The 17454-nt window shown below is 41.6% G+C and overlaps 1 protein-coding gene across 14 annotated transcripts; it reads left to right on the top strand.

Annotated features, from left to right (window-relative positions):
• The first annotated feature begins 384 nt into the window (after positions 1–384).
• DSN1 (DSN1 component of MIS12 kinetochore complex) lies at positions 385–16432 on the top strand. Of its 14 annotated transcripts, none has more exons than XM_077873042.1 (11): positions 385–523; positions 2626–2674; positions 2902–3228; positions 5554–5627; positions 6254–6326; positions 9098–9185; positions 10825–10884; positions 11286–11360; positions 13822–13969; positions 14903–14990; positions 15788–16432. In XM_077873042.1, the coding sequence occupies exons 2-11, from the start codon at positions 2641–2643 to the stop codon at positions 15889–15891; spliced, it is 1071 nt and encodes a 356-aa protein (XP_077729168.1). In that variant the 5' UTR covers positions 385–523; positions 2626–2640; the 3' UTR covers positions 15892–16432. The 14 variants fall into 14 exon arrangements, with proteins under 14 accessions (XP_077729168.1, XP_077729177.1, XP_077729164.1 ...); XM_077873043.1 differs by lacking the exon at positions 385–523 and adding an exon at positions 711–834; XM_077873041.1 differs by lacking the exon at positions 385–523 and adding an exon at positions 764–891.
• Positions 16433–17454: the final 1022 nt, after the last annotated feature.

Genomic DNA, 17454 nt, shown 5'->3' with positions numbered 1-17454 from the left:
AATACACAGTTTTCAGCCTTGAGCCTCAGAGAAGAGCCTGAGAGAGATGAATCCTCAACTGAGGCTTAAAATTGGAGAATTTTGCAGGGAAAAACTGGAATGGGCTTCCCAGGCAGAGGGAACGGCTTGAGCAAAGGAGCACAGGGAAGAAGCAATAGGGGTGGGCAGAGGAGCTGTAAGCAGTTGGGGGAGGGGGCGGCCTGCCATAAGGGTGCACAGGAGACTTCTTAAACTTTGCCATGTATTGAAGGGGTCACAGGAGGAAAAGTGCTAGAGCAGGAGTGGGGTAGAATAAAACAGTACAGAGCTCCATTCCGCCCTGGGAGAGGCCGGCCCACGTTTTTGTAGTCAACAATACAGAGGGAAGGTGGGGGCAATGGCCTAATGACGGGGCAGGGCATCAGATGCCCCGTGATCCACTATATTCCTTTGGCAAAGCTCTCTGGGCCTCCGCCACCGCATCTTCAATGGGCTCTGGGCGCATCTGGCCCAAAGGACAAGAGGAGGCGGAGTCCGCAAGAGGGTGCGTGGTGTAGCTGGGGAAAGAGGTTACGCAGCTAGGTCTAGACCAGTGAGGACTTGAACTAGGGAGGGGGCGGGCGGGAGGCAAGAGGCGTTTGGACACCAGCGTACGCATGCGCCTCGACGGAGGCGGCGTTCTGCGCATGCGTGTGCGGACCCGCGAGGCTGCCAACTGCGCAGGCGTCCTTGGTTGGCGGGACTTTTCGGAGGCGGCGGCGGAGGTGACGGCGCAGGCTGCTGGCGGCGCCCCGGGCCTAGAGGGAGCGGCTGCAGTGGCGCAGGACGTTGCAGCGCGACCCTTGGCCGCGGAAGGTGATCTGCGGGCTCGTATCTCAGGGACAGAGGCTGCGGCTGGACTGGCGTCCCGAGGTCAGGAAGTCGCAGACCTGCCCCGGGACACCATTCGGGTCGCCCCTGCACCAGTCTCTTTGGCGTCGGACCTCTCCGCCCAGCCCAGACCGGTGGCCGCCCCCAGACGCCCCCAGACACCCGGGGCGCTGCGGCCTCTTGCTGGTGAGGGGAATCCCAAGGGCGGGCCGCACCTCGCGCTGGGGGCGGCCTGTTTTCGGATCCGGCGGTTTAGACTGCAGACTGGTGCTTGAGGGCTGGGGGTGGGTCACAGGCGTGGGTTCGGATTTCACCTCTGCACCCGCACCCCCGGCTGCTCCTAGTGGGCCAGGCTTTTGCCCCTCTGAACTTCAGTTTCCCTATCAGCAGGGGGGAATTAATGATAGCATTTACAGAGCTGTGAAAAGGATTAAGTGGGATAATGAGATAATGATGCAAATAAAACGCCTGTGTTCGCACATACACAGCTCGTGGCATAGAATAAGCGCTTAACAAGCAGCTTCACAAATGACATTTGTTGCTGTTATTATCCAGGCTTGAATCTGCGACACAGCCCTAACTGGGGATCTAGATCCCTGACCTACCCATCTTTGTTCTGTTACTTTCCCGTGCTGTCCCTCCGGTATCCATTCATTTCTCTTTATTTAGAGTCCCTCCCCCTTATACAGATTTCTGCTGGGAGGGAGGGGTATGGGTGGAAGAGGCAGAGATGCCTCAGTCGTGTCCTTCCTTGCCTTCTTCCAGTCAGTTGTCTGTGGACACCCACTACGAATACAAATACAGTCTGGCTGGGGTGACAGACATGTAAACAGACTTTATAGCGCTAGGAAGACTAAGGGATGGAGCAGCCAGCTTTGCCTCGTGATTCGAAAGCTTCACATCTGAACTAGGTTGGGAAGGCTGAGTAAGTCTTACAGTCAGTGGGAGTAAAGATTCAAAACTGGTGCAGGGAATGGAGTTGGCAGGAGAGAGCAGGGATGGGTAGATTGGGACTAGTTTATGAAAGGTGTTGAATATACTGGAAGAATCTCTGCTGCTGTATAAATGGATTAGAAAGGAGCAGTGCTGCATGTTTTTGTTTTGTTTTTAAATATTTATTCATGAGAGACAGAGGCAGAGACATAGGCAGAGGGAGAATCAAGCTCCCTGCAGGGATCCTGATGTGGGACTCGATCTCAGGACCCTGGGATCACTATCTGAGTCAAAGGGAGATGCTCAACTACTGAGCCACCTAGGTGCCCTGCAGTGTTGGATGTTGCAGGACTAGTGGAGAGGCTGTAAAATTATTCTGGGGAGGGGGAGGCAGATGGTGGAAGTTCTGACACCCGAACTAAACTGAGAACTGGAAGTGGAGAAAAGTTTCCAGAGACTCTTGGAGGCAGATGGGCAGGACTTTGGATGTGGAGATTAAACAAGGAAAGGATGATGCAATTTTTCTAATTTGGAAGACCGTGTAGATCATAATGCCATCTACTCATATCTAAAATAATTGGGAAATAAAGGAGGGTGAGTGTTTTAAGCAAGACAAGAGTATTTCTAGTGATGAGTTCTATAGAGATTCAGTACAGGAAGTGATGATAATCTTTAGTCTCTGGAGAAGGTGGATGAGGTGGGACTGGGCTGGGCCTTGTCAGGTAGGTAGAATTTCATGGGGCAGTGATGAGCAGTTCGAAAGGCTGGACAACACGGGTCTCTTCAAGGGTAGTAAGGCCCCAGAAATGTGAAGAACAGGTCACTTCGTTTTCCTATTTTCAGGGTTCTTCATCCAGGATGTCTTCGGTAATTAGATCGGAAGCTATAGAAGGTGAGTATTGTAGTGAAAATGAGAACCTCTTGCCTTGGGTTCAGGTTTCTGTGCTGTACACAAATGCTTTCCTGGCTGCTGGTGGATTTGGAATCATATAATCACATACTTGCAGAGATGCTTCCTCACCGCTTCCATGATCTGGGGCATACATTTTCTTTTTCCACCTTTTTGCTCAGATGCATTGTTGTGGGTTTTATTTTGTATTTTGACTTTTTCATAACAAGTGCTAGAAGAGGAACCAGTGACATCTAAGACTTACGATCATCCACTGAAATCGGATCCCATCCCTGTGGAAGTGTGTAGCAAATCACCTGCCTCCCTGGAGATGATTCAACGCGTTTCAGAGGAAAGAATTCACCCTGGCTCGAGCCCTAAAATGGGGGGAAATTGTGATCTCATCCACCAGGAAGGACTTCAGTCCAGGTCCCTTCATTTGTCCCCCCAAGAACAATCTCCCGATCGTCAAGACAAGAGTCAATCTTGGCGGCGAGCAAGTATGAAAGAAATAAGCCGGCGGAAGTCACTGCCTGCCTTTCACCAGGGCATCACAGGTGGGGTGTCGTGTATATAAGACAGGAATTCCAGCTCAGATAAGAGGCAGTGAGGTATGGCAGAAAGAATGGAGGAGGATTGACCTGGCTTTGCTACTTACTAGTTATGTGACTGAGCGAATCAGGTCACCCCGTCAACCTCAGTTTCCTCATCTGTAGGGGAGATATTAAGATCATAAGTACTAATGTCAAACACCTAGTAAGTGTCCTGTATGATTGCTATTTATATTAGCAGCTGCCCATTGTAATCACCATGAACAGAAATTTCTAGTTTACAGTCATTCAGCACTCACCTCTGCTAGGATGAAAGGCATTAAAAATATTTCTTCATATGGCTTTCTGTCATTTCCTAAAATGAAACAAGGTGGATGGGTTGTTACCTAATTATAGGCTTTATAACTGAAAATATCTCAGAGTGAGGATTCATGTGAAGATAGCTTGGTGAAAACTAAGTTTTTAGACACGTATTTGAATGTGATCTATGTAAATTTACGATGATAATTACATCTCAGTAAGCATCGAAGTACAAGATTTAATATGGAAAGTCCAGCATATTTCAGGAAGAACTTAGTTGTGTAACCTTGAACAAATTACTTAAGCTCCTTTGCCTTACAGTCCTTAACAATAAATGGGATGAAATAATACCTGTTTTACAGGGTCATGTGAAAATTAAATGCATTAACATATAACACAGTTCTTGGCATATAGTAAGTAAATAGCTCCAATGTTAAGCTGTTGTGGTTATTTTAAAGATATTAGCTCACTTCCAGATGGCCTGATGTCTAGGAGGAAATCTGAGTAAAAATAGCCATTTAGCATATTACTGCCACAATTGTGCTCTTGCATTTTGCTCTGTGGGTGTGCCAAGAAAACAGCCACAGTTCCTTAACTAAGATTACCCCTACCTTCATCTCTGCTCTGGGATCTGTGGACCTAAAATTATGTATAATAAAAACGCCGATGTAATAAGTAATGTAGTTATCTCTTGGTTATCCCTGGCCACTTGCTAGGTTTCTTTGGTTATAGGCAGAAGATATCCTATTTTTCCTCTACTAACAACAATGAGAAATAATTAAGAGACAAAATTAAAAATACAGCCAGCTGAAGCTGGATGACAAAAATCTATGGACAGAAATATATGCATCTCAAATTGTCAGAACAAACTTCCTTTGCTGTATAATTGATGTGTTTAGACAGACATAATTAAAACAGTATCAACATCTTGAGGATTCAGTGGCATAATAATGTAAAGTCTCCTACCAATTCAGATGGATTCACCATGTGACCTTGGGCAGTTTACCTATCATGCAACCTTTGTACATCAGTATCTTCCTTTGTAAAATGGAATTGATAAGCTACTTGCCTTCGGTTTTAATGAGGTGTGCCTAGCATTTAATGAAATACCTTTTATATAGCAAGTATTCAACAAATTATTGTTAATATTATTAGGTCATTATGGAGAGGCAGCATGACTCTTAGCAGGAATATATACATTTTTTGGTGATGGATTTGGATTGAATTCTGGCTCCACCAATCTCTGGCCTCCAGCAAGTTATCTGCCCTCTGAACTTCAATTTTCCCATCTGTAAAATGGGGCTCTTAATTTACAAGACAAGTGTATTTAAAGCACGCTGCAGGGGCACATGGGTGACTTAGGAGAGCATTCAACTCTTGGTCTCAAGAGTCCTAAGTTCAGGCCTACATCGGGCATGCAGCCTACTTAAAAAAAAAACAAAACAACACAGCACAGTGCCTATCATTAAAATGCTCAAAAGTTCCCATCTCTCTTTAAATGCTGAAAATAAAACATTTTAAAAAGTTACTTTTTAAGTTAAATTATTCTATTATTTTTGCTTTATTTTTTAAAAGATTTAATTATTTAGTTGAAAGTGTGTGCGTGTGCTCGCGCGTGCACGCACACACACACACAGGAGGTGGGGGAAGGGAAGAGGGAGAGAAGCGAATTTCCATCTGAGATCACAGGGGTTGATCTCATTACCCTGAAGTCCTGACCTGAGCCAAAATCAAGAATTGAACACTCAACTGAGTCATTGAATCTCCCTTAACAGACAAGATTTTGATGTAATTTAAAAAAGGCTCTTAAAACTATTTAAAGTTAGTACACATAAACAGGTAAATTTCATTTTTTGATTCTAAAAAAATTAGATATGATTGTATATGAATGAATTCTCACTTTAATTAGAAAAGGCTGCTAGGTGTTCTAGCCTGAATTTAGATTGCATCAAGAGGGAGGACAATTTTCAGGTTTTTTTACTTTGCTAACTGTGTTAATATCTAGCTCCTTATATGGTGATATTTTGTTAGAGCTCAGCAGATCCATCAGTGCCAATTTAGCAGAAAGCAAACGGCTGGGCGCTCTCCTGCTTTCCAGTTTCCAGGTGAGATTCTTGGGATTAAGAAATGCTATATATATATATATTTAAACTATTACTGTGACAGCCCCAAAGAGAGATCAGTATTGTGTGATGTGTCCAGTTAAGATTAAAAGATGTTTCTCTCTAGGTGAGATTAATTTAAAAGCCAGATTTAATCCTAGCAGCAGCTGATTTCTCTCTGGACTAGGCTCTCTACCAGTCCCACCAGTGCTGCTGCTAAGTGAGCAGCTGACAGAAATTTCCTCAATCTAGTGTATTTTGCCCATTGGCAGCAAATGAGAATTTAAAGTGGGTAGAAGTCAATATCTAAGTTAAAGCAGACATTTGAGGTCTGACAACATACTGGAAGAGAATTACATGGCTAACTGGTGATTACATCAGTTTAGGTAAGTCATTTGTGTTAATTAAATGACGATGTTTCTTCTCTGCACCAAAAATCAAAATGTATAGCTTGAGCGAAGAGAGTTTTCTTGATCTACATATTTGTTTATATGAAAAATCTTGGGTGTAAGAATTAAGTTATATTTACTTTTACATTGATTAAATATGAACGTAAATATGATTACGTGAACTGAAGATTGGCCTGGGAAATCTTGGTTTTTGTACTGAAAATGCTTTCCTTTATCTAGTTCTCTGTTCAGAAACTTGAACCTTTCCTAAAGGACATGGAAGGCTTCAGTCTTGAAAGTTTTAGAGCCAAAGGTAAGTTGCTAAGAATAGAGAGCAAGCTTTGGCCTTGGGCTTTACCTTCTGTTCAGGTCAGTTGAAGCCGCACTTTCAGGACCCTTATTTATAGGAGCTACTACCTCGCAAAACCAGCCCCTCTCTATATTTAAGAATTGTGTTTAAAAAAGTAAGAATATATGCTTATGAACTTCAGAAGGTATAAAAGTGAAAAAAATAAGCATGCCTCCCACCTTACGCCAGTACAACTCTCTCAGAGCCCCTTATAGCCACCAGCTTTTTGTGGGTTATTACACAGATCTTAATTCATTTCCAACATTTTTACATTAATACCTAATGAACAATACTCTCTGCCCTGTTCTTTACCTTGTCTTTTTTTTTTTTTTTTTTTTTTTTAAAGATATATTTATTAGGGATTTGGGGGAGGAACAAAGGAAGAGGGAGAGAGGAACTCAGGCAGACTCTGTGCTGAGCAAGGAGCCCAAGGTGGGGCTCAGTCTCATAACCCTGAGGTCGTGACCTGAGCCAAAATCAAGTGTCAGATGTTCAGCCCACAGTGCCACCCAGGTGCCCCTTATGTTTTATTTTAACCAAATCATCTTGCATATTGTCCCATATTCCACATATAGAACTGTCCTTTTTTTTTTTTTTTAAAGATTTTATTTATTCATGAGAGACACACACAGAGAGAGATAGAGACACAGGCAGAGGGAGAAGCAGGATCCATGCAAGGAGCTCGATGTGGGACTCGATCCGGGGTCTCCAGGATCACACCCTGTAGCACTAAACCACTGTGCCACCAGGGCTACCCTATAGAACTATCCTTATGGAAGTTTAGTAGCCATATGATATTTCATTTTATAAATATTCCGTATATGATTCAACCAGTTCTTTACTGATGGACTTTTAGTGCTGTTTCTAGTCTTGTTATCATAACGATTGGGGTAATGAATAACTTTTTACACAAGCCTTTTGGCATATACACAAGTAAAAATAAGATAAATTTCTAGAATTGGAATTACATAGATCAGATGAAATGTTGGAGATTACCAGATTGCCTTCCAGAAAGGTTTTATTAGTTCTCTTATCAGCAATATATGCAAGTACCTATTTTTTCACACACTTGTTTTATTAAACCATTCAGATTTTTTACTACTTAATAAGTGATAAAAAGTATTTTCTAGTTTTAATCTGTGTTCCTTTTTCTTTTAAAGAGGATAGACATTTTTTCATATTTCTTTTTTTTTTTTAAGATTTTGTTTATTTATTCATAGAGACTGGGAGAGGGAGAGAGGCAGAGACACAGGCAGAGGGAGAAGCAGGCTCCCTACAGGAAGCCCGACATGGGACTCGATCCCGGGTCTCCAGGATCACACCCCAGGCTACAGGCAGCGCCAAACCGCTGTGCCACCAGGGCTGTCCACTTTTTCATATTTCTTAGAGCTATTTGTACTTCATTTTCTGTGTATTGTTTGTATCCTTTGTTCCTTTTTTTAAAAATCTGTAATGTGTTGATTGGGATAATTTGCCACTCATCTGGATTCAGGGTGCTTTTAGCCCTGCTTCTATCTAGAGGAATATCCTTCTGTAAGCCTGCTTTTCCTCTTGTAGGCTCGCAAAGGACAGTGGAGCAGTCAACAGAAAAAAACTACTGTTTGTGCATAGCTAAAGGCAGTGGTGATTTTGTAGCAACCTGGGCACTTTGCATCAGTGAAGTAGGAGTTAGGGCTTTGCGACAGGCGATTCTTGCGCTTCCTTTTCTCCTCTGGGATTGTATGGGTGGAGGAAGTCCTTCAAGAGGGGATGTTGGGGAGTTCAGCATTGCCAGAAAGGCTCCTTTGTTCATTTTTTTAAATTGAGGTGTTGACTTTTTTACATCACTTTGTGGGAACTCTTTTTTTTTTTTTTTAATTTATTTATTAATGAGAGATACCGAGAGGGAGAGAGAGAGAGAGAGAGAGAAAGAGAAGCAGGCTCCATGCAGGGAGTCCAACACAGGACTCGATCCCGGGTCTCCAGGATCAGGCCCTGGACTGAAGGCGGCACCAAACCGCTGAGCCACCGGGGCTGCCCAGTTTGTGGGAACTCTTTATACACAAGGAAATTAGCCGTTCATCTTTGATACAGCTATTCTTAGGAATTCATTTTCAACTTTTCAGGAAGTAGCTACGTGTAACTACACAATCATCCAGGGTCAGAAATATTCAATGTTACCCACTTAAAAGACCTAGAAAATATACGAACTTCGAGTATTGTTTATCTCAGCATTGGATCATCACTATTAGAGTAGATATGATAGCTGTTTAAAATCTGCTTTCCCTCTGCATTTCTCACCTGAGTGCAATTGCAGATTTTCCAAGTCGAAGCCGAGATATGTTTTTACCCTATACACATAATTCCTTTTTCTCTTTTAACAATTTTCATTATCCTCTTGCCTTTTGCCTGACTTCTATAATATGTTCTTCCTTTTAGTGCCAGCAGTTGAAATTTCTTGAAAGATTGAAATGTCAGTGCACATATACCTTTTAACTGCTTTTCAGTCAAGTATAAAAAACATTATCATAAATGTCATAAAGAGGAGTTGTCTTCCATTTTATCTATATCTACCTAAAAAAAGTAAAGATAAAATTTTCTGTGTATTTATACTACTTTGAATGGGTGAGAGGGCCAGAATATAACAGGGGACCCTAGAGCTGATATCACCTTGAATATGTTATACCTTGTCAGCAGCTTGCTGTGAAAATTCATATTTTTTTTATTTTATAACATTTACTTTTTTCCCCCTCTAGCATCTTCTCTTTCTGAAGAATTGAAACATTTTGCAGAGAGCCTAGAAAGTAATGGAACGCTACAAAAATGTTTTGAAGATTCAAAAGGGTATGTGCAATTCCCCTATGTCCTAAATTATAATTGAATTAAGACTTTTCATTATAATTAGTTGTTTATTCACTCAACAAACATTTATCCAGCATCTTCTACACACCAGGCTTTTCTATATGTTGGAGATAAAGTCATAAATAGGTTAAGCAGGTATCTTAATAGGAGAGACAGTCAAACAAATACATAGAAAATAAGGATTTCAAGTAGCGATAATCTAAGAAGTCAACTATGATAGTGACTTGAGGGGGTGGGTAACTTTAGCTAATGGTCAGAGAAGACCTGTAAGATCTGAGTGGTGAGAAGGAACCAGCCATGGAAAGGTGAGAGGAAAAGCATTGTTCACATCTTTGCTAGCAATGCAAGGTTGATGATAAACAAACGTTGTTTAGCTGTTGGCAAGCAAGAATATGAGGAGAAAGTTTAAATCCCAGTCCCAAAATACTAGTTCCTCTACAGGAGCAGGGCCTAACCCTCTAGCTCTTGCCTTGGAACAAATCGTGTCACTTGGGTCTACATCATAAACTTTTTACTTTTGACTTCACAAAGGTTTACTTTCCCATAGATTGTTAAAATTAACATTGCTATCCAGGAAATGAAAAAATAGGTTGGCTCAACATAGTATCTCTTTTAATGCAGTGTATTTAAGCCACTAGCTGCTGCATCTCAGCCAGTGGTGATGGAGGCTGTGTGTCACCGGCCTTGGTAGAGAAACATGAAAGTTGGCACAATTAACTTGGCTTTGGTGGGTAGAGTACGAAGTACATCTGCAGAATTTTGGCATTTTCAGTGCCTGCTTCTTTTCCAACAGGATTAATAACCCAACTGAACTGAGCCTTTGGTGTAAGTAAACATAATCCCTGTCCGCAGCATCCATAGCATCATTTTAAGTGGGAAGAAAAGATAGTTATATACAAAAGTATTGTTGGGCCTTAAAAGATGACTCAAAAAGAAGAGACTCAAATGTGAGGTGAACAAGGAGCACCTGGGTGGCTCAGTCGGGTGAGCATTCGACTCTTGGATTCGGCTCAGGTCCTGATGTCATGCCTCATGGGATCAAGCCCCGTGTAAGGCTCCATGCTCAGCGGGTGTCCGCTTGGATAGTCTCTCTCTCTGCCCCTTCCCCTGTTCATGCTTCCTCTCTTTCTCTCTCTCAAATAAATAAATCTTTTAAAAAGATGTGAACCAAAATTTGAGATGAAAAACTCCAGATGTTTGAGGGTCAGGCTGAGTGAGATTTTATGAGGCAGAATAGGTGAAAGGCAACAATTGGAATAAAAAGTTAATGAGCTGGTTGAAGCCAGAACACAGCCTAAAGTGTCAGGTTAAGGGGTTTTGACTTTTATTCTGAATGCAGTGGAGGGTCACAGAGTTTTAGGCAAAGAAAACAAAATTAAGTAGTATTTTATGTTAATTTGGCTATAGGTGAATTGAAATTGATGAGAGAAATAGAAAATAAAGAGTCCACTGAGGAAACTTCTAGTGGAAAAGTGAGATAGAGCCCAAGAATAAATATTTGTTGAAAGATAAATTCTGAACATCTTTTACCGCCCTTAAAATTATGTAAGGCATCCTATGAAAAACAAGTACTTTTGAAAGATTTACGTTGATTTTAAAATCAATCCTATCTGTATTCCAGAAAAGCATCAGATTTGTCTCTGGAAACATCAGTGGCTGAGATGAAGGAATACATAACAAAGTAAGTGAAAATGAGTGATCCTTTGTTGGAAAATCTATATTCATCTGGGGAAAATAACTAGATCTGGGAAAAATGAATAGTAAACATCCCATTTAGTGTCAGTACTAGTGTGTCAACACTAGAATTTAAAAAGCTACATATTGGGATCTTGTGGGCTGTACTCATGGCCAGTTTCATAGAATGGAATCTAGGGAATAAGGATGTTAATTTGATTTTAAGAACTCATGTTTGATTTGATTAAATTAATATCCTCTGAATCAATTGGGCTTTCTAATCCATTAATGACATGTTTATTCACATCTTAGAACTGTTGAGATACCTAATGTACTTATTGTTGCCTTGAGTGATTCAGAATGAGACAATCAAAAAGTAACCAATTATTTTTTATCCTGATTCTATAGATTTTCTTTAGAACGTCAGTCTTGGGATCAGCTCTTGCAGCACTACCAGATGGAGGCTGAAGAGATCACATCCAGGTTAGATCTGTGATTGGAAATGGAAGGCTATCTTTTTACCTTGTGAAATTTTATTTGAATTGATTTCAGTTCTGTTAGCACAAATTGAAAGATGACTCCTTTCTGATAGGCCAATCAACTCATCAAAGCTCTATAAATTGTGTATTAGCATTCTAGGATTATAAATGGGGAGTTGGGAGAAGGGGAAGGAGAGTGGGTGTCACTATTTTCAGGCAAAGAACAGAATTGCTTCTGCTCTGTATCCTTGGCTGCTGTTCCACATCCTGGGGGAGACAAGTACATCTCTGCCCTATACCAGGGCATCCAGGGTTGAGCCAAGAATTTGATCAGCGCACTTCAGTTTGCAGGTGGCCTTCAAGCTGCAGGTTTGGGGGAGAGCCCTGGCCAGGTCCTTCATAAAGATGCAAAGGCCTGGAAAGGGATGATGAAAGAGGGCGTATAGGAGAGAGAGGATCTTTGTCTGGGTCTTAAAGGCATAAGAAAGTGGGAAAGTGTTAGACTTTGATTTAGTTGGCCATCCAAACCAGTGATTAAGCTTTTTTTCCCCAACAGAATCTCAGCTAGAAACCCAAACATAAAACGCTAGCTAAAACCATAATTGCACAAGTGGCCTCTTAGTACAGAGGTGCTTTAAGGAACATGGTTTGAAAAATTTCTGCAGTCCAGGCATTCATGGTTACCAGTTACTTTATTCGCCCCTTATATATTTCTGTTTATGAAGTTAGGTAATGTATAAGATGGCAGTTTCAGATTAAGAATTTTGATGTGAGATAGTTTATTGGTTAAGAGGAATGTTTCTGGAAGCAGATTATGTCTGTTCGAATACTAATTACTCCTTCATTTTGTGACTTTGGGCAAGCTACTTAATTTCTAAGGCTGGGGGGGATCCCCGGGTGGCTCAGCAGTTTGGCGCCTGCCTTTGGCCCAGGGCGTGATCCTGGAGTCCCAGGATCGAGTCCCATGTCGGGCTCCCAGCATGGAGCCTGCTTCTCCCTCCTGTGTGTCTGCGCGCCTCTCTCTCTCTCTCTATCTCTCTCTCTCTATCATAAATAAATAAATAAATAAATAATAAATAAATAAATAAATAAATAAATAAATCTTAAAAAAAAAATTTCTAAGCCTGAAGTTCCTCACTTGAAAATGGCGATAATATTAATACCTACCTTGGGGCACTTGGGTGTCTCAATGGTTGAGTGTCTGCCTTTGGCTCGGGTCATAATCCTGGGGTCCTGGGATGGAGTCCTGCATAAGCCTCCCTGAAGGAGCCTGCTTCTCCCTCTGCCTGTGTTTCTGCCTCTCTCTCTGAGTCTCATGAATGAATAAATCTTTAAAAAAAAAAAATAATAAAGAATACCTACCTCATTGGGTTATTGTGAGTGTTAAATGAGGTGAAATGGAAAGTGTTTCAGAGTCTGGCAGTCAGGAAATTATAGGAGTGGTTGTTCAAGCGTTCTCACTTTGTTTTTGTTTTTTTGTTTTAAGATTTTATTCATTATTTTGGGAGAGTGAGTACAAGCAGTGGTAGAGGCAGGGGGAGAGGGAGAAGCAGGCTCCCTGATGAGCAGAGAGCCTGACGCAGGGTTGGATCCCAGGACCCCAGGATCATAACCCCAGCCAAACACAGATGCTTAACTAACTGAGCTACCCAGGCATTCCAAGAGTCCTCAGTTTTCATGAAGTCTCCATCATATTCAGTTATTTTTTTTTACTTTTTAAAGATTTTATTTATTTATTTATTTGATAGAGTACAAGTAGAGGGAGAAGGGGGCAGAGGGAGAAGCAGGTTCCCTGCTGACCAGGGAGCTGGATACAGGGCTTGATCCCAGATGCTTAACTAACTGAGCTATCGAAGTGCCCCCGTATTTTAAATATTTTAGATAATTGAAGTGGCCCAGCAATTTTGGGAAAGATCATAGACATTAATTTCAGGAAAGCAAGCTTTGGCTTTACTCCACTTATAGTCCTTTTTGTAAATGGGCCTTACTGTCAGATGGAGTCAACTGATCTGAAGGTCTAGCATTTTCTGGAGTCCAGTGGTCTTAAATAATTAATAATGGAATAATCATTTCAGACCCCCTTGTTAATAAGAGGGTCTATGTCTACAGTAGAATGGATGAATATTGGTTCAGATTAATAAAAGCCCTTCTGAGATTTTTTTTCTAGGTCGTTTTACATATCTTCCCCCAGAAATGATTATAAAAACTCCTTGAGAAAACAATTCCTTGAGGGGTGCCTGGATGGCTTAGTTGGTTAAGTGTCTGCCTTTGGCTCAGGTTATGATCTCAGGGTCCTGGAATCGAGCCCCACATCAGGCTCTCTGCTAAGCAGGGAGTCTGTTTCCCCCTCTCCCCCCTGCTTGTGCTCACATGTTCTCTTTCTCAAATAAATAATGAAAGTCTTTAAAAAGAAAATTCCTGAACTCTCTTTTGTTTTGTTTTGTTTTGTTTTCCTCTCCTCCCAGAACATCAGCTGAAACCAAAGTTACTGAAGTTGAAGTGGAACCTAAAACATATCTTGGATCTTCCCAGAGTGAAGTCCTTAGTACAAAGCCTGACTACCAGAAGATATTGCAGAATCAGAACAAAGTCTTTGATTATATGGAGTTAGTGGTGAGTTGGCTCATGTTAATTTGGTTATTTAGCTTTGCTTTGTTGTGATCCTTGGAAATTGAGGGACCTGGAGAATATTGTAATGAGGTAAGTATATTCAGCTCTATCTTGGGGAAACCTGGAGAGACAATAAAACATGTGGTGGTAAGAGCTAATAAAGTAGGGTAAAGGAGAGAGTGTACAGGAAGGGCAGCAGGGTGCTGTACAGAGCAGTTGTTGATGGTCCTTCAAAGATGCCATTTTAATAGAGATTTGAAAGAAATAAGGAAGTGGGCCATGAGGACATTTAGGAGAATAGTATTGTGTCGCTTCAAATATCGACAGGAAACCGATGCACTTGATAAAGGTGAGTTGAAGGAGTGATGTATAAAGTGTAGGTATTGAGGAAATCACAAGGATTAGTGAAGTAGTCTGGGGCTTAGAGGCAGCTGTACTCTTAATATCCGTAGGCCTGAAAGGTGAAGGGGAGGAACAGTCACTGTGGTACCAGAGGAAGAAAATCATAGAGTGGGCTGCTTTGAGAGAGCCATGGCTTTCAGTTGAGAGACAAAAGTAACTCAAGACGACCCTTCCAGCAAGCCTGTGTAAAAATATTCTGATTTCATTCAGCTCCTCCAGCTTGGGCTCCCTCTTGGCCAAACCTGCCGAGACATCAGAAGACATGGAATCCTGTTTGAGGTTATATGTGGCAGCTTCCCAGGGCATAGAGCAGTGTGGCCAGGTGTAGAGTGTGGATCTGAAGGAGCAAACAAGTGCTCGCTTAGTGCTCACATATACTAAAATTAAAGGAACAAACAAGATGTCTGGCACAAGCATTCCAGGTTGAAAAGATAACAAAGGCAAAGCTCCTAGCAGGAGCTTGCCTACTCTTTTTTGAGGAACATCGAAGAAGCCAAGGATCCTTATAGCTCACAGCTGTCTTGTCATATGCAGATGGATGAACTGCAAGGCTCTGTGAAGCAGCTGCATGCTTTTATGGATGAAAGTACCCAGTGTTTCCAGAAGGTGTCAGTACAGCTTGGTGAGTGTGTGTCTTCAAGGGACTAGAGCTTGCACTATTTTATATATGATAGTGCTTTGGATATAAACTGCCCTTCAAAGAATATGGTCTCTGGATGCCTGGGTGGCTCAGCGGTTGAGCGTCTGCCTTTGGCTCAGGGCATGATCCTGGTCCCGGGATCGAGTCCCACGTTGGTCTCCCTGTGAGGAACCTGCTTCTCTCTGCCTGTGTCTTTGCCTCTCTCTTTGTATCTCTCATGAATAAATACATAAAATCTTAAGAAAATAAAACAAAACACAAAGCATATGGTCTCAGAGAATAAGGCCTGTATGAGATTCTTTTTCTCCCCTCACAATTATTATTATGCTGTGAGTATTCAAAGTTGATGGGAAATATCTAGATGTGAATTCCATGGGAACACAGTAAACTGAGAATTAAATCCCCACAAACCATGTTGTGTTAGTAAATCCAAGTTTTATTTTGTATTTTAAATCCAAGTTTTTAAGTACTCATGACCATTTTCCTTTTCATTCTTCAAGAATCCATTAAGTGACACTGATATTAGTTCCCTGCTGCTTTTTCTGGCCTCCTCTAGTCCTAAGTTATTTGCTAGATATACCTTCATTTTCTCATTACATTGTATTATGGTTGTGGTTGCAGCTGGCTTCCCTGTCAGACTGCCATCTCCTTGAGGACAGAGACTCTCTTATTTGTCATTGTAATGCCTTTCAGCATCTCACACAATGTTCATACAACCAAGTTTTCAATAAATATTATTTTGAATTCAACTGAAATTTACTTTTGTCTTTCCTCTGCAGGGAAGAGAAGCACGCAACAATTAGATCCTTCACCAGCTCGAAAACTGCTCAAGCTTCAGCTACAGAACCCACCTACCACACACTGCTCTAGGTCTTGTCAGTGACTTCATGTAGTTTTCCCTTCCACAAGGTGCTCCAGAGGAGAGAAAGGGGAAGAGTGCCCCAGCACATGACAACTGCATGGCAGCCTGAGATGCTGATAGCTGCCCTATTGCCTTTGAGGATAACTGGCTGAATGTAAAGTTTTTTTCCTAAAAGTAACAGAATTTATGCATTTGAAAGAGTGTAGTATAGATACTATTTCCAAGGATGTGCAAACTGCTTGCAATTTCTATTGTGGAATGACCTTGAGAACTAGTAGCCCATTCTTTTAATTACCCTTCATGGTTGGTATTCGTCATCTTATGAAATGTTTTTTAGGTTTTGAAACAATCCAAAGTCATTCAGGACCAAATCTAGGGAAACATTTTAGGGGTCAAGTTGGGTTCTGGTAGTAAAGGAATGGAACTGATTTTCTAGTGTGGCCCTGAAGGTGATTTTAGGTAGAGGAATTGTGAGCATTGAGCATGCAGTTGTGATCCACATGCATCATGTGGATATATGTACCACTTCACAGAATGTTCAAATTGAAGGAAATACCACTCATTCTCTGTCCTGTTGTCTACAGTGTGCTTTAGCTTTTAACATTGAGTGGACATCCTAAATCCTGGATTCATGGCAAGGAAGGGCTAAGTAGTTTTTCTCATTTATTCTCTATCTTTAATAATTTTCATTATAAAATTACACATTATTAAAAGCTGCTTTTGTCTTTGTGCGTATTTTGAGCATATGAAAAAAATTTTTAAAGCAATGAAGGCTTAGCAGAAAATAGGATTCTTTGCCAAGATGCTAAAGTAAACAGTAATGTAGGGATATATGCCTCAGCATTAATTACCAGGAAAACACCAACTAATTTTTTTTTTTAAGACTTTATTTATTCACGAGAGACACACAGAGAGAGGCAGAGACATAGGCAGAGGGAGAAGCAGGCTCCATGCAGGAAGCCTGATGCAGGACTTGATCCCAGGATCCTGGGATCATGACCTGAGCCAAAGGCAGACACTCAACCACTGAGCCACCCAGACGTCCCAACACCAACTAATTTATTGTTAATGTTTCTTATTCTCTGATCCTTGTAATAGGATAAAGCCTACTTCATTTAAATACCCAGTCATAAAGTCTTAAACCTTGGCCTAAGTACCAGTTAGTGAAAGGTGATATCTCCTTCCTTTGACCTACATTCTTTTTTTTAAGATTATTTTTTTGACAGAGCACACAAGCATGGGGAGAGGGAGAAGCAGGCTCCTTGCTGAGCAGGGAGCCCCACCCAGGGCTTGATCCAAGGACCCTGAGATCATGACCTGAGCTGAAGGCAGATGCTTAACCAAGTGAGCCACCCAGGCACCCCCCTACATTCCTTTTTCTTTCATGTATTTACAGAGCTGCTGCTATATGCCAGGTACTGTTCTAGGACCTGGGGAGAGAGCAAAGAACAAAAACAGACATGAGAGTTACTCATAGTGTCTAGAACTTAGATATGCGACCTATATGTTAAAAGCCTAGGTGCTACTTTGACTGAGAAAAATGTTATTTAACCTCCTATCTGTAAGATTGGAAGAAAGGTAGAA

This window comes from Canis aureus, chromosome 26 (assembly GCF_053574225.1).
Source record: "Canis aureus isolate CA01 chromosome 26, VMU_Caureus_v.1.0, whole genome shotgun sequence".
NCBI lineage: Eukaryota > Metazoa > Chordata > Mammalia > Carnivora > Canidae > Canis > Canis aureus.
This window is presented reverse-complemented; position numbering and strand designations above follow the sequence as displayed.

Excerpts from the sequence above, each read along its gene's own strand:
- DSN1 (XM_077873037.1), top strand. The coding sequence starts at position 636 with ATGCGCCTCGACGGAGGCGGCGTTCTGCGCATGCGTGTGCGGACCCGC. Across the intron at positions 9,186-10,824 it reads TGTTTTGAAGATTCAAAAGG|AAAAGCATCAGATTTGTCTC; the intron begins GTATGTGCAATT and ends TCTGTATTCCAG. Across the intron at positions 11,361-13,821 it reads GCTGAAGAGATCACATCCAG|AACATCAGCTGAAACCAAAG; the intron begins GTTAGATCTGTG and ends CTCTCCTCCCAG.